General features: G+C 37.9%; 1 protein-coding gene and 1 pseudogene across 3 annotated transcripts in view; both read right to left on the bottom strand.

Moving 5' to 3' along the window:
• Positions 1–23,033, bottom strand: part of Mypn (myopalladin) — an 84,423-nt gene extending 61,390 nt beyond the window's left edge. The window contains exons 1-3 of one of the 3 annotated variants that reach the window (XM_074078994.1): positions 22,852–23,033; positions 19,320–19,608; positions 7,728–8,597 (exon numbers count right to left, since the gene is read on the bottom strand). In XM_074078994.1, the coding sequence (XP_073935095.1) occupies positions 7,728–8,596 (869 nt within the window). In that variant the 5' untranslated portion in view covers position 8,597; positions 19,320–19,608; positions 22,852–23,033. The remainder of the gene's footprint in view (positions 1–7,727; positions 8,598–19,319; positions 19,609–22,851) is intronic. The other 2 variants (XM_074078995.1, XM_074078997.1) reach the window with 2 other exon arrangements.
• On the bottom strand, positions 5,477–5,677 carry LOC141425119 (small nucleolar RNA U3; annotated as a pseudogene).
• Positions 23,034–23,532: the final 499 nt, after the last annotated feature.

Raw genomic sequence — 23,532 nt, 5'->3', positions numbered from 1 at the left:
AATGATTTTTAAATTTTTTGTGGAATTTGATATGATTCTAAAATTTATTTCATAGAGGAAAAGACCAAGAAGAGAAAAATTCTTTAAATGAAAAAATAAGAAATTCAGGACTGTTAAAAATCTATTGTAATAAAAGAAAGAAAGAAAGGACAAAAATAGAAAGCCCAGCACTAGATACACATGTTCATGGAATTTCAATGTGTGATGGAGCTGGCACTGGAGATCTGGGGGAAAAAGATGTACTTTTCCATACACTGGTATGGGAACAATTGGTTAGTCAATCTTAAAAAAAAGAAAAGAAAAAGGAATGGATTCCCTGGTTTATACAACACATGGAAGTCAATTTTAAGTGGATTTAGAACTTAAATATGGAAAGTAAATTATAAAACTTTTGGAGGAGAATACAGAAGAATTTTTTTTTTTTTTACTTTAGGGTTAGGAAGAATTTTTTTGGTTGGATTGTAATTTGAACTCAGGGCTTCACACTTGCAAAGTAGGTACTCTACAACTTGAGCCATGCCTCCAGTCCATTTTGCTCTGGTTATTTTGGCGAGCGAGTCTCTTGAACTATTTTCCCAGACTGGCTTTGGACATCGATCCTCCTGATTTCAGCCTCCCAAGTGGCTAGGATTACTGGTATGAGTCACTGGCACCTGGTTTAGGAAGAAATTCTTAAACTAGTCACAAACTACCAAAAACAAAAACCATAAAAGAAAAATTAAATTGATGCCAAAGTTAAGAACATCTAATTATCAAAAGACACCATAGGAAAAAACCAAAAAGACAAATCAAACCAGGAGAGTATATTTTGATAACATATGTCACATGGTTAGGATCCAGGATGTTTAAAAAGTCTTACGAGTCAATAAGAAAGAACAACCTAATAGAAAACTGAGTGAAAGATGTTAACGGCCCTATAGAAGAATGAAACCTACATGGTCAATAAAAGGAAAGAATTCACAACCGAACTAGTAACTATGGAAATGAACATCAAAACCTTACAAGATAACAATTCATAGCTATTAGATTGGCAAAACTTGAAAAGTCTGATGGTACATAATCCAAAAACAAACAAACAAACAAAAAACACTCTGGGGTTATCAATACCAGCAGTGACATAAAACAACCAAAACTCTTACACAATGTTGTGGGAATATAAACTAAAACCATTTCTCTGGAAAATAATTTAGTACTATTATGAAGTTGAAGATGTGTAAACTCTGCCAGCAATTCTATGCCTAGACACACTCATGCACCACCAGGAAAAACTCATAAACCAGGGGACGGTATTAGAAATACATGTCATTCTTCAGGGGAGGAAAAACCCTGGAAGCAACTGAAACGTATGGCAGTAATACGATCATCTGGCCATGTAGTAAAATGCCATATGGTCACGAAAAAGAGTGAATTAGAGTTACAGATACTTTTTAGGGAAGAAAAAGTCAAGTAGTAGAAAAATGTAGATATTCTGATTCTACTTATATAAAACTTAATTACATGAGCTTACTACTATTTATTAAAAAATTGTATTATGGAAACTTACAAACATACACAAAGCAGAGAGACACACATGGCTTAGCTTCAACAATTATCAACAGTTTGTCAAAACAGGTGACTGGCCTTTCTGCTAGAGATGCTGATTCAGGAGGTCCCAGGTCCGACCTGTGAACTTGCCTACCTGTTAAGGTGCTGATGCTGCTGGTCCAGGGACCCACCTGTCCAGGGACTGTCCTGGAGGCTGGCCTCTCCTCAGAATCTGACCTCTCCTCCCTCTCTGGACTTACCTCAAACCACTTCCTCCTCACTGTTGGTGAGGAGGAAAACTCAACAATTGCCTTGCTTCCCAAGAGCTTCAAGGTTCCCTCAGCCTCCATGCTTCTTGCACACTTGACTCTGCCGAGAGCTAACTCCTAATCTTCCTTGAGGCTTTGGCTTTCTTCAGTGCCACTTTTTAGGAAAACCTCCAACCTATTCACAAGGTTTGTTCTCCTCCTTTATGAAGCTTATTACAATTACAATTATATAATCATTTGTGGAATTTTGGTTTATTATCCATGTCCCTTTATAGACTCTAAGCTCCCTGAAGGTAGGAATTTCTCTGTCTTGTTTGTTGCTTTCACTTTAGTGCCTACCACGGCACATGAATAGCTACTGAGTCTTTGTTGGATGGATGAATAATCTGGATTGTCCCAAGAGGTAGAAGAAAAAACCCTAAGTAATTTAAGATGAAATTCTCCTCTATCATTTAAGATATTCTTTTTCTTTATAACTGTTTTGTTTCCTTATTATTTCTTGGGCACACGGCTTATAGGCAAATGTCCAGAAGTAGTAATAAACAAAACTTAACAGCAATGGTGGGAGTTGATGTCTATAAAAAGGTAAATTTGTGCTGCCTCAGAAGGTTGTGTACCAGCAAACACAGAGTGAGCCAGCTGTCCATTCCTGGGAAAAGAATTTGGAGTCAGGATACAAAAGAGGATCATGGCCATTTGTTGTGAATTCCTGCAGACTCTTTCATCTGTGGGTAATGCATCAGTGCATTTCGTTTTCTAGGACAACCAATCAAAAGCTACTGTCAAGCTTAACAAGCTTTCAGCAACACTAGCTTCAGTCACATAGAATCCCACTTACAAAATAACTTAGACACAATTAAATCATTAATATAAGCAAAAATGGTTTTCCAACTTACTGATCCAAGGTTATAAGAACATGGGTAAAATACTGACGATGCGTAGGAGCACATGGGTTGTTGCTCAGTATGCTTATTATGTTTTCTTGTTAAAATAGTCAGAAACTTAACTCTCTTATTGACTGTGGTGTTCCTGTTTAGCAAACTGAAATGACTTATTATTTTACTATTTTAATGTGTGTATTTAAAGAATCCTCTGGATCAGTATCTGTGTTCCTGGGTGCTATGGATGCACCTGAAGATTCTCAGGGGTGAGCAAGCAGGTAGGGAGGGTTCCAGGATTCTCTAGCTACCCCCTTCAATCCAATAGCACTGGTTTTATCTTTAAATTTTGTGTGTGTGTGTGTGTGTGTGTGTGTGAGAGAGAGAGAGAGAGAGAGAGAGATTTCCATTCTAACACTGAGCTGAACAACAGCTAGGAGATGGCTGTACGTGTTACCTATACATGCAATCCCTTTGTAAATATCGGGCAGCCCTTTGGCTGTGTCAAGAATATGGGTGAAAATGAATGACCTGGGCCAGGTCAATGCAGGATCTTTGCATAAGGGCACAGGTATACTGAGTCAGACTTTCCCCAGTATCCAGATTGCTCCTTGAAGTGCTCTAGCTCCTTCTGCACTGCATTTCTGACTGCTTATTGGATGTGCTCCTTACCTGCCTCCAATCCCCTCAAATATCCATCAATCGTCTTCACAAATCTACACCTCTTCCATTATTTGAGTCCTAGCCAATGACCCCCATCTTTCTTTCAGGTACCCAACTTCAAACTTGTGGAGTAGGTTTTTTTTTATTTTGTTTTGTTTTAAACTCATCCTTTCCATCTAGTTGGTCACCAAGTTCAGTCTGATTTCTTTTCTTCTAAGTATTGGTCACTTTTTTTTTTCTTTTCTTTATCACTGCACCCATCTCTATCCCACCAGAGTGTCCCATGCCTGGCCAAGTAGTCTCAGAGCACCACCCTTTTCTGATCTACTCCATCCTTCCAGAACCATTTGCCTTAAATCCTTTCATTTTGCTCCTTCCTTACACAACCTTAGATAGGTTCATTTGTTTTGAAACCAAGTCTGACCTCTTCTGCCTTGCCTTTAAGACTCTTCAAAATCTTCTGGCTCTACTTTCCTTTCCAGTTAGGTCAGTCTCCTTCCTGTCGCTTAAAAAATATTTTTGCCATGCCAGCGTCTGTACCCGAATACAAACATGTTGAGTTGATTCGTCCTGAGAGGGCTCCTCCCTTCCAGACACCTCTTGAATTGTAGCTCTAATCTTTACTTGTTCAGGTTATTGATCAAGTATTTGTGATTCCCTAAAAACACTTGCTTCAGGGCCTTTGACTTGCTTTCCCCTTCTATACGTGGCCTTGTCCAACTCCTGTGTTAGTGCTTTCTTTATCTTGCACTCCAGGCAAAGTAACTCACATCTTCTTTGAGTCACTATTGCATCTTATACATACTACTGTCATAGCCCCTACTGCACAATCTTGTAGTGTTTTGATTATATGTCTCTGATTTCCATACTAGATTATGAGCTAACCTCTCAGAATGGTTTAGACTTGGTTTCAAAACAAGGTTACTGACCTCCAGTAACTCACAATTGTTTTGTGGTCTTGATGAATAACATTAGTAGCTAGTAGGTATTTGTTGAATGGATAAATGAATCAATTTCCAGCAAAATTCTTTTTAGTCTTCGAAGATCAACTAAAAACTGTGTATCCTTGAAGCCTTCTTTCACCTTTCTAATCCTCCTGGCCTATAGGACTAATTCTTTTAATTGGATTGCAAGCCCTTTGAAGGTGGGGAAATATTTATATTGTCTATGTCATTGCATTGGCAACAATGCTGAGCTCAAATTAAAAGTTAAACAAATATTTGTTTTCTGATTAGAGCTTTATAAATTCTGTGCTCAGTAAAATAACAATAGCTAATAACCTACCTGGGAAATTATAAATTTTTAAAAATAATTTTAGTTGTGAAATTATATACAAATTCATTCAGAAATGAATTTCCTTAATTCCTATTAATAATTTCAGGCATCAAATCAATGGTTGAGACAAGTCATAAATTCTGTCAGTAAAGAAATTATTCCTAAACCAGATGTGGTGGCACCTTCCTGTAATCCCAGCTCTTGGGAGGCAGAGGCAGGGGGATCTCGAGTTTGAGGCAAGCCTGGTTTACCATAATGTGAGACCCTGTCTCAAAAAAAATTTTCCAGGAAAAATTAGTATTGCTATGTGGAAGCTGTATGTATTTCTTTTACTTTTAAATGGATAGAGTTATAAATTTTCACTTGGCTGACAAGGAGTTTTTGAGTGGCTATCAGATTACATTTTTTGGGGGGAGGGAGAGGAATACTTTATATTTCCTAGTTGATTTTCTTCAGTGGTACACTGAGTTCACTCTTCTATCTGAGATTGTAATGGCTGAGAAATGGGAAGGTAAGTCTTTGAATGATCTGGTCTATTAAAAAAAAAAATCTATTTCCAGAAACTAGTGAGTTAGACAGGCAAACCTAAGTTGCATGGACATTATAACTTGAGCAGCCATCACCAGACTTAGACTGCCCAGGTACCAGAATGTGGTCCTATCAGGCTGTGGGAATAACATCTCACTAGCGTTACTGACCAGAGTCCCAGCAAGAGTCATCAGTCATGTTTAAAGCAGAAGAGTCGGTGCTGCCCTGTGCTCTTCAGTTCCAGCCCTCTCCCACATCTTAGACCAACAATCTCATTCCTGATTTAAATCTAAGTTGAGTTTCTCCCCCTCCTCTTCCTTCTCCCTCTCCCCCTCCTCTTCCACTCAGAAGTGTTCTTCCCTCTTTCTCTCCCAAAAGAGAACAACCATTGGTGGCAAATGGCAGGTGCAGTGAAGCAACACGAAGAGCCAGTTGCACATTCAGGACACCAGAGGTTCTTCTTGTGGTTTCTGGTACTCTACATGTCAGAAAAAATTCTCTAGTGCTGAACAGTAGAGCTATACCTGCAAGTACGGTCCCTCCCCCCGTTTCTTTATTCATTAGTTTACTCAACATACCTGAATGTCTAGTATGGGCCAGAAGCTATGCTTGGCGCTCAAGATTCAAAGATAAAAACCAACAGCATTCTGCCTTCAAGCAGGTCAGTTGTATAACCTGACGGTAAAATGTCTATATCATTGTACACATAATATTTGATATGCTTTATGTTGCCTTTGAAAGCTGAATTCAATATATGAACACATTTTTGAGCCAGAATCCTTTGAATTAACATGCATATGTAAGTAAAATACCATTAGTATTAACATCATTATTGTCCTATAATAGGAAGTTATACACTAGTAACAATTAAGTGGTTAAGGAAGCCCAGTCTCTCTTACAGGACTCTAAACACCAGCAATTCTCTACAATGATAATACATTTTAGCCACACTATTCATATATTATGACATCATACTCTTAGAGGCAGAAAATGTCACCCTGGGGGCTAAGGCTGGTTCCAGGGACCATAAATGCGGAAGAGATCCTTTAAAACACAATATAAAATTAGAACACAAAATTAGGTATAACCTTTACAAGTCAGGAGCCCTGAGCTTTTGCCTCACAGAAAAGCTGACTATGGTAGGCAAATAAAAGAGGAATGTCCCCTCTACTCATCAGTGACCTTACAGAAAGACTTGGGAATTAGGGAGAAGAGTGTTCACAAAGCAAACAATGAAAAAGTTATGATAATTTAATACATGTAAAACAAGTGCTTAAAAACCAACCTTATTCTCTTAATTCTGTCAGCCTTTATCCTACTACTTGGCTTTTTTGTTTTGTTTTGGTGGTGGTACTAGGGTTTGAACTCAGGATTTGTACTTGCTGGGCTCTACTGTTTGAGCTATGCCTCCAGCCCCTTCTTGGGCTTTCTTAAAGATTCTAAATAAATAAATAAATAAATAAATAAATAAATTGTGGGTATTCATTGAGTAGAGATCTTAAAAGCAGACTAAGTTTTTCCTAGGAAAATTTAGCATCCAAACTGAGATGTGCTGTAAGTGAAGTGTACAATTCACACTGGATTTTGGATCCCTGGTATGACAAATAGAATGTAAACATCTGATTAATAATTCTTATATTGATTGCATGTTGAAATAAAAATTTTAATATATTGACTAAATAAGGCATATTACTAACCTTAGTTTTATTTTGTTCTTTTTGCTTTTTAAAAATGTGGCTTCTACAAAGTTTATTTATGAAGTTGGTATAATGATATGCACTGAAAGCTGATGAATAATTGGGGAGGAGGACCATAACGAGTAAATATAGAGGGGTTCATCTGATTACAGCACAATATACATGTGTGAAATCCCACAGTGAAACCCCGTGAACAGTCAATATACACTGAAAAAAATGAATGACAGGCAGGTAAAACAGGTTCTTCTGGGCGTGGGTACCAGTGGGAGGGGGGAGGGTAAACAAGAGGGTGAAGGAGGACGAAAATGGTAGCTGTAGTGTGCATATGTGTAGGAAAACACAATGAAACCTGCTGCAATTGTTCTAAGAAGTAGGGAGGGGCATGAGGGAGCAATGTAACGATGAATCCTCCCGTAGGGCTATTGTAGGCTAATAAAAATGTTTAAAAATGTTTCCAGAAAATACATGTATGTGTGTATGCATGTGGGCCTGTGTGTGTATGTGTGTGCATGTGCGTGTGTGCGCGTGCATGTGAGCATGCATGTGTACGTGTGTACGCATACATGCGTGTGTATGTGTATGCATGCGTGTACATGTGTGCATGTGTGTACGTGTGTATGCATGTGTGTATGTGTGCAGGTGTGTACATATGTATGTGTGTACTGCAGTGCTTAGCGCCTCACACATGCCTGGCAAGGGCTCTACCCGCGAGCTACATCCTCAGCCCTGGAAAATGTTAAATTCCCTTCGTATCTAGTATTACATTTCTATTGAGCAGAGCTGCTTTAGACACGGCTGTTTTTCTCAAGGCACACACTAAGGGCAATGCTTCGGAGAGCCACGGTCGGTCGATGAAAAACGGTCGCCAAACATTACTAAGGGGACATTTTTACCTTATTTGTGGTGGCGGAATTCCTACCACTATGCAGTCCAACTGTACCCGGGTTCCTTCGGGCACTTCCCTGCTCCGTAACTTTTGGGTGAAGCGGGGGGGCTGCCCGAGAGGCTCCTCAAAGTATAGAGATGAAGGGGAGGACCCCGGAGTGGTGTCCCCCGCAGCCGCCTCCTGCTCAGCTGCGCGCCTCTGCGCTTCCTGCTGTTCCAAGGCGTGGTTGACCTCGTTGTCCCTCGTGTCCGCAGGGATGGGGATGGGAACAGACGCTCTCTCTCTGGGGCTGCTTTCCTGAGCCACTTTGTGCTGAGAGTCCAGCTTACTCTTGTGGTTCTTGCAGGCACGGGGTCGAATCCTTTTGGAGCTATGGGCCTTGAACAGGGAGGACAGCTCCTCTATGAAATCAGCAGCCTTATTGAGGAACACTTTTTTGGACTGGCTTTCAGAACTATACTGGGGCCGTTTTGTCTCCTGAGAGCTCTCTTTAGAACTGGAAGGACTTGGAGAGTTATCTTGGCAGAAGTTAGGCTCAAAACTTGACTTAGGTGACAGTTTCAACTGATCAGAAGACAGACGTTTTCTAGCTTGAGCATCCTCTGCCTTCTCCAAAGGGTCGTGGTTAATGGCCAGCCTTGCCAGGTTGACGCTTTCATCTAATTCTTCTTGGCTCAGAAAGGCTGAAAGATCTGGAAGGTCATCTTGGCCTCCTCCTCCTTCCGCAGCCCCAGAAGGACTGCCAAAATGGAAAGGGTTAGAGGAAGGCTCTGCTCTACTCCTCTCATTGTTGCCTCTGTGTCTGGTTTCTGCTAAATAGCTTTCTCTTAGAAGTTGAGATATGGACGTAGAAGCTTCTATGCTGTCGTCTTGCATGCTGTAACAAAATAATAGTTTGGATCATTTCTAGGGAATAGCAAATCTATCTTTATTATAGCACAATGGATTCTTAAGATATTGGAGCTCAAAATTAAAAAGTGGCCAAGTTTGATACTTTGATAAAATTTTCTTTAGAGACTTAAAGATGATTCTTTAAAGTAGTAATAAAATAAATAGGAACTGAAGGAAGTTTCCCTGAAATTGAAAATAAAAGCTTGAGCAAGAGTTGGGTGTGATGGTACATGCCTGTAATCCTAGTGCTCAGAAGGCTGAGTTTGAGGCCAGCCTGGACTACATACATGTAAAGACCCTACCTCAAAAAATGACAAAATGGTGATGGGTTACTATTTTATTAAATTCTATAAATGAAAGCTCAACTGTGAAACCTACTATATAACCATAGTGATGTTAAATACAGTGCTGTGACTGGGGGTGCAGGTCAGTGGTAGAGGGCCTAGCATGTGTGAAGCCCTGGTTTGCTCCTCAACACAGGGGGAGACTAAACCTAATTTTGATAACATATGTAATGGTCTTTTGGTTATGACCTGCTTTCATATGCAAAACACTATCCACTCTCTCCTCTTGATCCAGAGTATAATAGAATTATAGGAAATTAAAAGATATTCACATACAATCTCATCTAGTTATTGATGTAGCTCATGAAAAATAAATAAAGCCTTTTTTTAAATACTAGAGACAAGCTATTTAAATTCAGTATTATAATGGGACTCAATTTGTTCTTGGAAGCCATGATAATTTGGCCTCTTGATGTAGATAGAAGTTAGAGCACAGATTTTAAAAAATGTCTTAAATTAACATAGCTAAGAGGGAAAAAGATAAGACAGAAAAATTTGATTCCTGGCAGGGGACTTTTCACTGATCTGAATGCCCTCCCTAACTTTTGAGTTTTAAATGCATGAATCTATTACCTCTGCAAGAGTAAATATTTTTAAAGTCTTAAGAAAATAATGTAATATGAAAAGTGGTTTTATACTATTAATATCATTAACATTTGAATTTATTCATTCAAGTATTTACTAGAGGGATGGCAATCTTGTAACTCATAGCTGTTAATTCTTTCATCCTGATTACAGTATTCTTCCCGTTGACCTTGACTTGCTAACACTCTGCTTCCTCTGCCATGATCAGTCAGAGATGGGAATGGAATAGAGGCTATTTCCCACTCTTTTCTACTATGCATTGGGCTTTGTGCTGGGAAGATGGAGAAGAAAGTCATTACCTAAATCTCTCCTGGCTTTTAAGATTCTGTGACCTGTGGAAATATCACAGAGAAACTGCTTTGTACAATTAATACATGCTAATAAAAAGATTCTATGACAAAACCTACTTTAGCCCATTCGTCTCTTTTCCCTGATACGAAAGACTGCCTTATATCACATTTCAGGCTTCCTAGGGGCTGTCCCAATTCCCAAACTTCTACAGTGCTATCCCTAACTAACCTCTCAATTGGCAAAGTAGGCAGTCACCTTGAGAGGGCAACTAGAGCTGGCTACAAGGATCACTTACAGCAAAATATTTTTTCCACACACTTGCCAGAGTCTGAGATTGTCCCTAATGGAGCCAACTACTTGGATGAAGTCTATTGTATCTTTAAAAAAGATTAATTAAGGAACTGGACAAGATGGCTCAGTCCTGTAATCCCAGCCACTCAGGAGGTGGAGATGGGGAGGATTAAAGTTCAAGACCAGCCCCAGTGAAAAGTTAGCAAGACCCCATCTCAACAAAGAAATTGGGCGTGGTGGTATGAAACTGTAATCCCACCTATGTGGGAGTCCTAAGTAGGAGGACTGAGGTCTTAGGCGGTCCTGGGCAAAAACTTGAGACCCTTTATTAAAAAAACAAAACAAAACAAAACAAAAAAAACTAAAGCAAAAAAAGAACTTGGGGGTGTGGCTCAAATGGTAGAGTTCCTGTCTAGTAAACTTAACGCCCTCAGTTCAAATTCCAGTACCACCCTACCATGAAAAAATAGGATTTCTTTAGTGTTTAATTGTTTTATAACCTAACACATTATTAGATTTAATTGGTTTAAATCCTAGTTTTGTCACTTCCTACCTGTACAAACTTGAGCAAGTCTAAACTCTGTAACCCTCAGCTTCCTCATCCACACAGTAGGAATAATAGCAGCTGCCATCTCATAGGTTGCAATGATGATTAAAGGTGCGTGCACTTAGTAAACCCTCAATAAATGGTCGTCACTATGACTTGTACCATTCAACAACTGTGGCCTCATGTGATCTCCATTCTATAGTCAAGAATTAGAACTAGTGAAATGACTGGCTCTAGGAGGAACTCAGAAGAGAAACTGAGCTCTAGACTTGTGTTAATTCAGCATATCTAGATTCTGTCGAAATATAAGCCCGTGAGTGGACTTTGGACCTCTGCACGTGTTCTGTTTGCTTTGGCTGCGCCATGTCCCTTTACTCTTTTGCTGGCCCAAACCCTACATTACTCAGTTCCTAGCTGAGACATCACTGCCCTGGGCTGGGCACCTGTGCAATGTGCTCCCAAAGCTAACTGTCCTTAGTCCCAAACATAGCACTTAACCCAATGTACTGAATTTGTCTGTTTACTTTTTTGGTGTGTCTTACTTTGCTTTGTACACTGCTATCTCTCTATACATATAACACACAGAAGGTAGTCAAGTGTCAAGTCATCTAAGAGTTCTTGTGTTCATGAGAACTTCCTGCTAACTCTGGTGCTTTTTCTTTTCTTTTTTCAGGATAAAGTAGGACAGATAAAGTAGGACAAAGGAAACTTATAGACAAAAAACCCCTATAACCTGGGAAAGGCAGTCATGACTTTAAGGTGACTGTCAAGCAAATATTTATTTATGCTAGAAAACATAACTGGAATTATGCTTTGTTTTCATACCAGAAGTATCAAAGAACATGTGATTAAAATCAGAAAACCTGGATTTGAATCCCAGCTCCAACTCTTAAGTAAGCTGTCTTGAGACTGTCCCTTAGGGCATCTGAATCTCTATCATCTTCATTTATCAAATAGGGTAATAATTCTAAGTTAAGAATGTTCTCAGGTGAAAATGCATCCATAAATTGTTAAGCAGATAAATATTAACCAAAATAGGAAATAATGTGTATGAATTGCAAGCATTAATTTAAAACACTTTCTCATTTAAGCACTAATTTAAAAACTACTTATTGTAAAATTTATACTTTAAACAGCCCAAGTGCTATTATTAATAACCTAAATTTCATTTATATATCCCCAAATTTTATCCAGTGCTGGGGATCAAACCCATGGCCTTATACATGCTAGGCAAATGCTCAACCACTGAGCCACACCCTCAGTCCTCATTCTATAAATACTTATTAAACATCTACTATGTGCCAGGCACCTTCAAGGTTCTTTGGATTCAGTTATGAACAAAAGATAAAGTCTCTGTTCTCATGGAGCTCAGAGTCTAGTGGGGGAAGGTATTAATGTTAAGAAGAAAGATGAGCTGGGTGCTGGTGGCTCCCGCCTGTAATCCTAGCTACTCAGGAAACAGAAATCAGGAGGATCACGGTTCAAAGCCAGCCTGGGTAAATAGTTTGAGACACTCTTTTTCAAAAACATCCAATATAAAACAGGGCTGGAGGAGTGGTTCAAATGGTATAGTGTCTGTACCACTAACAAGTGTGAGGCCCTGAGTTCAAATCCCAGTACTTCCAAAAAAAATAAATGAAGTACAGTGAGGAAATAATGAATGATGGGGAGGAAGGAAGGTTTGCTATTTTGCTAGGAAAGTGAAGCAAGGCTTCTGATATGGAGAAGTGATCCGTATGACCAACTTGAGGGGGAGGGAGGGAATGTCCCTGATAAAGAAGAAATGTCAAGGCATGAAAAGATGGGTTTTGGAGTCAAATCCTTTGTGCCAAGAGAGTGAAACAGAAAGTGGAAAGAAATGTGTCAGAAATATAGAAGACCAGATTATATCAGCCTTGCTTACCATTGAAAGGACTTTAGATTGTATCAAACTTGTAAATGGGAAACCATTTTAAGGCTTTGAGAAATAGATGATATGTATTGGTTCGTTTGTTTTAGAGGATGCTTTGAGAAAAGAAAGAAGCTTTTATTAGCAGTGACACTATGCCCCTGGAGTGTTCTGAGCGGCAGGCAGCTCGGGAGAGAAAGACAGATGGCTTCACCAGTCACAGTTCGAGGTGAGGCGGGTAGACCGGGTAAGGACCAATGGCCAGATGACATGATTCTGAAAACGTTCAATCACAGCTGCTCTGCGAAGAATCAAATTGCAAAGGGCAAGTATGGAGTGGGCAGATCAGTGAGGAGCAAGTGCAATAGGCCATGCAGTGGTAGTGTTCGCCACGGGGAGGTGGTGAACAACAGTCAGACTTGAGATAGCTTTTGAAAGCAGAGACAAAGGATTTGCTGAGAGAGGTTGAAAGTGGGCTATGACAGAAAGAGCAGAGCCAAGGGTGACTCCAGTACTTATGACCTAAGCAACTGGGTGGCAACTGGTAGAATCATTACTAGAACCAGGCAGCAGTGAGTTTCAGGAAAGGATACCATGGTTCTCTTAGAGTGATGTTTGACCTTGCTCCCTCATTTCTGTTCCTTACAAAACTGAAATGCAGATGTTATGCCACTTTCAAAGTAAAAATGAAGAAAGATCACAGTATTGGTGAAGTGGTACCAAGTTGGAAATGAAATGTCATCAGTCATTAGGACAGGCTTGGCTCCACAGTCATACAGGCACTTCAGTCACACAGTGACTTACTCACTTTGCTGAATCTATTTTTTTCCTAGGACTTTTCCTGAAGAGAAGATTTGCCCTAAAACCTTGTTTTGTTTCATAAAAACAAAACTTGGCTCGTGTTAACTCAACATTGATCTTCACAGGCTCTAAGAGGACCCTGTTGCTGGAAATATTACCCAGTATAAATTCATCTTCCAGTTATGACTATTGAAACTAGGGCATTGGGATGACCTCAGTGGTACAGCACTTGCCTTGCATGAACCAGGCCCTGGGTGTGCTCCCCAGAACGGCAAAATACTACTAATGACAAAAATACTAGTAATTAAAAACTGGGGTATTGCCCAGAGATTTGATAAAGCCCAATATAAAGAAACTTGAATTCAGATACAATGCTGGAATTTTGCAGCTGAGAAGCATCATTAAGTATTTATTATTTTATTTTTTGTCTTTTGGTACTAGGAATTGAACCCCAGACCTGGAGCACACTAAGCATGTGACATGTCTTTAGATATTTAAATGAGAATACGAACCTGGGGGCTGGAGGTAAAGAGATGGTGGTCAAAGGACACAAAACGCAATTAGAAGGAATCAGTTCTGGAGGCCTACCATACAGACAAAACAATGTATACTAGAAAAGTGCTACAAGAGTAGATCTTAACATGTGAACCTCAACTGGATCCTGACATGTAATGAAAAGGTATTTTGAGAACATTGGGGAAAAGTTAAATATGTTCTGGGTATTAGATGATGATTTATTAGGAGAATTATTAATTTACTACCTAGATATAACAATATAAGAATATTATGACTATATAGGTCCATTTTTAAAAAAAGGATTCATATTTAATATTTTAGTGGTAACATACACACAAAAAAGAGTAGATCATAAATGTTCTCATTGCAAAAAATATATGAGCTGATGGATATGTTAATTAGTGTGATTTGATCATTATACAATGTATATATATATATATATATATATATATCTTCTATTTTATACCACAAATACACACAATACTTATTTGTCAGTTAAACCTTGATAAAGTTGCAAAAAATAAATGTCTTTTATATATGTCTTTAAACATTGCTATATTGCTTTTGAAAATTATTGTTAAAAACTTTTAAAAACCCACATTGCTGTACATGCATTAATTACAGGGTGCAGAACACATCCATTAGAAACGCAAAAACAGGGTACTGGCGGCTCACACCTGTAATCCTAGCTACTTGGGAGGCTAAGATCAGGAGGATCTAGGTTCAAGGTCAGCCTGGGCAAAATAGTTCACAAGACCCCATCTCCAAAATAACCAGAGCAAAATGGACTAGAGATGTGGCTCAAGCAGTAGAGTGCCTCCTTTGCAAGAGTGAAGTCCTGAGTTCAAATACCAGTCTGACAAAAATAAACAAAACAAAACAAGCAACCCCCCCTTCCTGACAAAAGGAGCCCAATATGCAATAAGCACTTGTGAAGAAATCTGGAATAGGAAAAGATCAGCATGTTTAAGTAGCTCGCCTTAAACTGGGGGTGAGTAAAACTACCCTTGCTTACTGCCTATGTTCGTTTGTGAAAGTATTTTTAAAATGGAGAACATGATACAGATTTAAGATAATCCTTTTCTGCTGATGTGTAATTACTGGCTTTGAACCTTCTTTTTGGGAAACAATAATTTTTTAGAAAAATAGTAGGCTTTCTCTCTGCCTCTCTCTCTCTCTCTCTCTCTCTCTCTTTCTCTATTTGTTGTTTTTTGTTTTGATTCTTTTGTGGGGTTTTTTGTTTTGTTTTGTTTTGTTTTTTGAGGCAGAATCTCACTATGTAGCCCAGACTAGTCTTGAACTCTCAAGCTTCCTGCCTTGGCCTCCGGCATGCTGGGATTACAGGTGTGCACATTACCACACCCAGCCTAAGTCAGTTCTTTTACAGAAACTCTTGCTGGGCCAAGAACCAAATCTCAGTACATGGGAACCAGTTCTGGAGAAATGTTACTGATCACCTTTTAGAAATCTGGCTCAAGTGGTAGAGCATTTGCCTAGCAAGCACAAGGCCTTGAATTCAAATCTCAGTACTACCAAAAATTTGGCTAACGTGGGATGCACTTTGTACACTATCACACTGTCCATCCTTCACTATGTGACCATCTCCATTTTAGTTCTATTTCTAGTCTGTTTTTATAATTTAACAAGTTAGTATATACTGCATTATCAGTCAGAGCTTGAGGTATGTAGACATGCCAATAGTAATACAGAAATAATATAAAACCCACTCTCTTAAAGGTCTTTCAGCTTGAAGGAGGAAAAACAGTAGACAAAACAGATGTAGATAAATGCATTCATTAGAAGGGTATTAGCAGGCTGGGTGTGGTTGGGCATGCCTGAAATTCTGCACACTTAGGAGGCTGAGACAGGAGATCAAGAATTCAAGACTAGCTTGGGCTATAGTGAGACCCTCTCTCAAAACACACAAACAAACAAAATGAAACCAAACTAAACAAAAAAGAGTAAAGAAAAGTATTTTGACATATAGCAAAGCTGAGATGACACAGAGGAGAACTAGTCCCCACTAGTTAACTAGTGTCTGTTAACTAGACACCTTCCCAAAAGGACAGAGGCTAAAGAATGAAAAGAGTTTTAGAAAATAGGCCAAAGGTGAATGAACAAGTGTTTCATTATTTTAATCAAACTGGTAACGCAAGAAGGTAAGAAAGATTTCATTCAAGTGGGAGAAAAGATCAGCTGCTATGAAACTTGTTTTTGTATTCAGAAAAGAATAAAAATGTAGGAAAGAACAGTGTAAAGAATACTGAAGGGGTTAAGATGTAGCTCACTGGTAGCATGCTTGCCTAGCATGCGTGAGGCCCTGGGTTCGATCCCAGCATCAAAAAAGAAAAGACAAAAAAAAAAGACCCCCCCAAAAATGTGTAATATACAAGCCATTTAAAATACGTGAAATATATAAAACATATTTTTTTAAAAAATGAATACTGAAGCCAGAGTCCAAAGTTACCATGGAATCTAAAAAGCAACAACAACAACAAAGTATAGAAGTAAACCCTAAGGCCCAAAGAAAGGCTAACGGAAGAAATCTAGGATCAAAAAGGGATTGGGAGCTAGGGGTGGAGTTCAGTGGTTTAGCACTTGTCTAGCATGAATAGGTCTTAGGTTTGATCCCAGCACTGAAAAAAAAAAAAGGAGGGAAGATTTGGTGATAGTCCCAAAAGTGATAGGGATGGGAGGTTTTGTATCTCTTTCAAGATTGCTCCATTCATGAAGAACTGAGCTATTATATGGAAAATTCCAAATTAGAAACCTTGGCCAATCCTCATTAACTCAGATTTCTTATTTTTTAAATAAGAAAAATAACAGTTTTATTCTTTAGCTTCTATTTATATCCATTTTTTAACCTGGGTAGTTAAAGATTTGAAAAAAAAGGTAACTTCTCTAATTAAATTGACATAATACATTTGTTACAATGAGAGAGGAGTAGGTGCCCCAAATAAGCTTGGAATCTTAAGACCTAGTTCTAGTTCAAGTGCTTGGTCTGAAAGCTCTGCTGGGCCCCTCCCTGAGTGAGAAGTGCTTTGTAACTCCAATGGGAGGTCTGCGTGCCAGGCAGCCTGTACAGAACTTGTCAAGGTGACTCTGGTTATCCATGAGCTCTGGGACTCTCTAGTGACTGCAGGTAAATAGTCACACAAACTTTTGTTTTCACCAAAAATACATCTATCTGCTGAAAATGTTAAATTTCTTTCTTTTTCTTTCTTTCCCTCCCTCCCTTCCTCCCTCTTCCTCCCTTCCTCCCCCTCCCTCCCTCCCTCCCTCCCTTCCTTCCTTCCTTCCTTCCTTCTTTCCTTCCTTCCTTCCTTCCTTCCTTCCTTCCTTCCTTCCTTCCTTCCTTCCTCCCTCCCTCCTTCCCTTCCTTCCTTCCTTCTTTCCTTTCTCTCCCTCTCTCTTTCTTTCTTTCAGTACTGGAGATTGAACTCAGAGCTTTGTGTTCCTAAAATTTTAAACAGACTATTCTGTCTGTATTTGGGTTAATCCCTTTAAATAAATGTGTAATGTGTAGTTTTAGTTTTTAATTCTTTTGGTGGGCCTGGGATTTAAACTCAGGGCCTCATACATGCAAGGCAGGTTCTCTACCACTTGAGCTATACTTTCATTCTGCTTTTGTAGTTTTGTTGACTATGAAACACCACAGAAGTTTATGAAAATATCCCTGTGTTTCATTATTTTCCCTCCTAGGAAAGGGAAAAGGCTGCTAAGAAAACCCTTTCATTTTTCTATCTTGTTATGCACTATAAGATTAGCAAAGTGTTAAATCTCAATGTGAATGAAGGCGATTAGTTATCCTGAAGTTAACAGTACCATTTTCTTATACTTTCAGGTTAGTGAGCTGAGTACATGATGCCTGTTACATGTAGAAATTCTGAGTTGTCACCTGTTCACATACTAACAGTTCAGTAAAACCTTTCCAAAATAAAACCTGATTTACCTGCTGTCCCATTCTTCAAAATTTAATTTGCAAAAATTACTTCTGTGAATTCCAAAACCAGCTTTTATAAAAACTCAAGTTTCTTTTGTCCATAAATTGCAGTTCTGTGTTTGTCCCACTGAATAGTGATTTTGTTAGTTCATTGTAATACAGATATGTGTAGAGTCTATATTACAAATTCTAGATATATGGAAAACTAAGGTTCACACAATTATGAGTTCCAATAGCATTAGCCATATACTATAATTGGGAATAGGGACAACTTTCCAGAATTTGGATAGTGTCCAGCTGTTTGTTCCATAGTTCATTATTACAAGATCCTGTAATGTCCATAATTTGGTCTCTCACCATTTCTGTAAGTTTAATATCCTTATATTTTAGATTTCCTGTAGTGGCCCTGCTTTTAAATTTTTTTGCTTATTATCAAACACTGTGACAGGTGGTTTTATCTTAATTTTGTTTTAAAAATATAAATAGGTACAAAAACACACATTGTTAATTTCCCAGAAAAGGACTATGGATTTTATGTGAACGTAAATGTTATTATTAAGAAGAGAGTCTAAAGTTATAACATTTTAATTTAAACTCAGAATTCATTTCAGTATTACTAAAGCGAAAGTAATTGCTTCATGATAATGTTTGAGAAAGAGAACTATTTTATTTCTTTCAAATCAAATGATGCTAGTATCTTTAATGAATATATAAAAATCTGTTGATAAGGTGATAAAATTTCTTAACATCATTATTGTAATGTTCACTTTTTTGTGATTGGAAATACAAAGTGATTCATCTTTTTTTCTTTCTTTACTTATACAGTTTAAAAAATGTTATTCAAGATGTGCATCTAATTACTGCTAATAGTGCACTATACCAAGCCAAACATTTGCCACTGACTGTCAGATGTCTGTGATGCTGCTGAAGAGAGAGAGAGAGAGAGAGAGAGCGAGAGAGAGAGAGAGAAAGGAGAAAGAAAGAGCAATGTCCCTTGAGCAAGACTTTCTGCAGCTGTTGTGCACATTAATCCAGGGAGCAGATCTCCCAACACTAAATATAGCAAGCATATCCTTTTACATGATAAAAAAATTTAAATGAAAATCTTTAACTATGGAGTCACATTATTTTAGAATTGATTTCCTTTAAAAAGGAAATAAGTATTGCACACATATTCTCCACACAAAAAGCCCATTATTTTAATAAATGAAGGTGTGGAAAATGCCAGTGATGTTCACAACATGCCATAATTCCCTCTGTGGAAGCATTTTTCTTTAAAACTCAAATAGGCTATGATCTTTGTGGGTTTCATTGATTCCCCCCGCAACCGTTTTACATGCAGAAAGCTTTATTTTTCACTTAATTGTGTATCCCATTATACATAATTGAGAAGGTATCATGGCTTTCACGCTAAGTAACAATAATTAGCTCTCCTAAATATCCCTTTCCCATTGTCAGTGCCTGTTATCAAATCACACTTATGAACTTAAATTTGATATTACCTTTCTTTTTTTAGTTGACCCAGATGAGGATGTCCAACCCAGGCACTCCACTGCAATGGTAATTATCCAAGGAGAACTTTTAGATGAAGGCACAGAAGAAAAGGAAAATTCTTCACGCCCTTGGAGGTAGAGAGCAGCCGTCCATAGAGTGAGGAGTTAACCTTAGTTTCAGTGAAGATGGCTGTAAGAAGCTGGGCAACCTGTCACCACTGGAGCCAGAGCATTTGTCAGCTCACAGGTCCCAAGTTATTTTGAGCTGTGTAAACCATGTGCCTGTGAAACATTCCACCTGATTGGACAGGAGAAAACTGAGCGAAGGGATTCCACAGCAGGGCAGCACCTATGGGGGTGGGGGTCAATTGGTTTTTCTACCTACAGAATCTCACTTATAGCTGGAGGCCTAAGGTGTTTATTGATTGATGTGGGAATTAACACAAAATGCATTATGTCATATTTCACCTATCAAATAAAATGACATGATTTTTTAAGTGTATCAAATTTCCTAATTTCTAAGATCCTTAATTTTAGTCAGTGGGACATTGACTTTAGTTTAATCACCAATCTAGCTGAGGAAATTTGGCAGAGAGTGCATAGGAAGCCGAGTTCTAACATTTTAAAGCTCAGAATTTTCTTGAGTTTTTCCAAAGGCTAAGTAAAACAAAGATAGTCAATGTTAAAAGTAGCTAATTGCAAATTATAGAGAAAAAGTAAAGAAACATCAACCTGAGAATAAATTTAGGAACAAATTAATCTGAACAAACTTCTTTAGAAAAAAATAACTTGGATACTGCTTAAAAGTCAAAATAACTATATAACACAGTATACTACAATTCTTAGTTCATGTATCAGTACCTGGGGATAATTTTTGGATATTATTTTGAGAAAGTTAGTACTAGACATCTTTTTTCACAGGCACTACCAATCAGTAAGAAAAAAAAAATCTATACCAACATCTGCTCAAATACTTATTTTGTAATGTATAGGTTCTGGGGTTGGGACGGTAGCTTTGTGGTACAGTGCTTGCCTAGCATGCACAAGGTCCTGAGGTCAATCCTCAACACCACAAGAAAAAACAGATAAAGGCATAGTCCTTTGATATCAGTTTCATACATTTTTGGAATATGAACTTGAAAAAAGTTAGTCCCATTGACTAGTACAGATTAAGTGATGGTACAACACTATCAATCTTGGGTTTTGAAAATTCAGACTTAAATGTGAATGATTATTTTTTAAAAGGATCATTCTAATAGTATGAAATACATTGGTTTAAATCTAGGTTTATAATTAAATCACACAATTTTTATAAGGTTTCTTCTCATTCATTCACTTATTCATTCATTCAAGAAATATTTACATAAAACCAACTATGTACCAGGTATTAGATATCAAACAGTGCACAAAATACACACATTTTCCTGACCTCATGGAATTTACTAAGATATCTTTATCCTTTTCAGTCATCTTGAGACTATCTATAGTACATTGAATGGAAATAAAAGTTCTTTGTTTATTGTGATCACATCAGAGGTTTCAGTATACCTTTTGTTATAGGGTTTTATACTTACACAGGCAAAAGAGAGAGAGAGAGAGAGAGAGAATGAAAATTGAGGAAAACTTTAAAATAATTCAGGTAAAAAGAACTGTTATTGAGGAAGAAAAAAGGCACATGAGGAGCAGAATTTTCTGAATAGCTTATTCTCTTTACCTAAGTAATTCATACTGGTTCATTGTTTTCTTACCTCATCCTGTGCTGTTACCAATATCAACACTAACGTTGCATGCCTGTAATCCCAGCACTTTGGAGGCCAAGGCAGGAAGATTGTGAGTTCAAGGTCAGCTGGACTGTATAGAGAGACCCCACCTCACAATAAAATGCCAAAAGCAAAACCAAAAAAACAGTAAAATTTGCTTCTGTATTTTCTATTTATGTGGATGCTCCAACAATTTCTTCTTATTTAAAAAGAGGATTGGGCTGGGGTATAGCTCAGTAGTAGAGCACTTGCCCAGCAAGTCTTGTGTTCAATCCCTAGCATCACAAACAACCAAACAAAAACATGTGTAAGTAAATAAAGTAAAAAGAGGATCTTCCTCCATTGTCCCACTCAAGTCTTAAGCCATAATATCAGTGCTGTTAAGTCTTGCATGCAGACATGGAAAAGTAGAATCTTTATTGCAAGGAGCTAACAAGTGTGTTACAAATTGATCTTTCAAAGGGGACTGCTCACACACACTGTAAGTGAACATATTTTTGACTTCCCTGCAAATTGCCATGATAAGTCTGGTATCTTACCTTTTTTCAGGTGTAAAATACTGAGGTTGGAGAGACACATAGTAAAAGAATAGAGTTGGCTGGGCAGTGAAATTAGGAATTCACAGCAAGTATCAAAATAGGTTGAAAATGTAAAAGAAGAGTTACAGAAGAAAGAAGCCAAGGAAATTCTGGCTTCCTTCATTTTTATCATAACATTTTCAAGCACAGATAGTATAAAATTTTTGAGCTCTTAAAAAAGGTAGACACAAATATTTAAGTATTAGTCAGATATCGTGGATGCCTTGCTTATAATATATTAAATTCATATTCTAGATTTTAGTTTACAAAATTAGTTTCTGCTCTCATATAACCCAGTTTTTACCTTGCTTATCATTAGTAACAATTACATAAACATTATACCACAAATCTTCTAGTTCAGGTTTTTACAGGAGCTTATTGGTACAAAGAATAATATTTAAAACTTTCTAACATTTAACATAGTTAAAAACAAACTTGTTGGTGATGAGCAGATACAAAGTTACATGTCTTAAATCTTCTCCATAAGCTAAGTGGCCCATCCAGCACGTGTTTATTGTGATTTGAACATGACCTTGCACTTGCATTCAGCTGTTTTCTTATTCAGTCACTCAGCTACAGAGACAATTTACTCACATTGGGATGACCCACCGGAATGCCAAGTAATCTGGAAAATCTATGACAAAGGAAGTCTTCACTAGGAGGATAAGCGTGAGAGAATTTCTGTGCTAGTTGATTCATTCTTGCATTTGCTATTTTCCCATATTGTTATAAGAAGCTTTAATTCTCTAAAAGAAATTGCTCACATATATTAAGGTTTCAGCAAGTGTGCTTAAATTTCAGAGGTTTATATTGAGGTCTTCTCCTCTAGCATCAGAAGAAAAAAAATAAAACCAAATTTCTGTTATTTTTGAGGACCAAAGACATGTATACATATTCTAAACTTTTATAAACGAGAAAAAATTTTCACACCAGAGACAAGTTCTTGAGCATCCAAAACAAAAGGTAAGTGGTGGATTACACAGGGTCTTATACAAGCCCCACAATATAATTGAGAACACAGTTAAGATCCTTAGGAATTTTCTTTTATATCTAAACAGTTTTTAAAATGATCGCCTGGGAAAGTGAAATACTTTTAAAAATTCTGAGTTCAAAATCCATTTGATTTTACAAATCAAACATTTTAAAAAACTAAACAGAACACCTGTTCAAACACATGGTCCTGAAAAGTAAATTCACAGTTACCTGTCTCAGGAGAGGCGCCATCCCTATATCAATCAACCAGGATCATCTAAAGTCCAAATCTCACTGCCTAACTTGTGTCAGCCGCAGAAGAAGCTTGAAGGAAATGTGATACTGCCCCGACAGAGTAATGAAGGGTATTTACAGGGTTCCCTTGCAGATCCAGGGAGTCATTTAGAACAGATTGCTCTTTCAGATCAACTTTAATAACTCAGTCTGTGTGACGTCCTTAGCCTGTGGGGGTGGTAGGGGTGGAAAATAACTAAGATGACTAAGGAAAGAGGCTTTCTCCATCTCTTAGACTCCATGAAAATGACAGAATGAAGTGTAAGGAATGTGTGAGCTATCCATACATAGGATGTGGAAGTGCCTCTAGTTGGTACAAAACTGAGACTATGGTTAACGTAGTCAGTGAAATAAGAGTGTTGAAAACAATCAATTGTTACAATCTGTCTTGCTTGCTCCACCAATTTTAGAGTAATTAAAGCATTACTGTTAAAGCAGTCCATTAAAACACAAGAAACCTGCCTTTATTAGAGCTTTTGGTATGTAGTACATAACAAAGATTATGCTATTTAAAAAGTATTCTTCCCAAGAAGAAAAGCTGTTTGCAGAACTTTAGAAAATATCATGCTGGAGTTGGGGATGTAGCTCAGTGGTAGACTGACAACTTAGCATGCACGA

Source organism: Castor canadensis, chromosome 7 (genome assembly GCF_047511655.1).
Source record: "Castor canadensis chromosome 7, mCasCan1.hap1v2, whole genome shotgun sequence".
NCBI lineage: Eukaryota > Metazoa > Chordata > Mammalia > Rodentia > Castoridae > Castor > Castor canadensis.
Note: the sequence above shows the minus strand (reverse complement) of the source record. Positions and strands in the feature narration are given on the sequence as shown.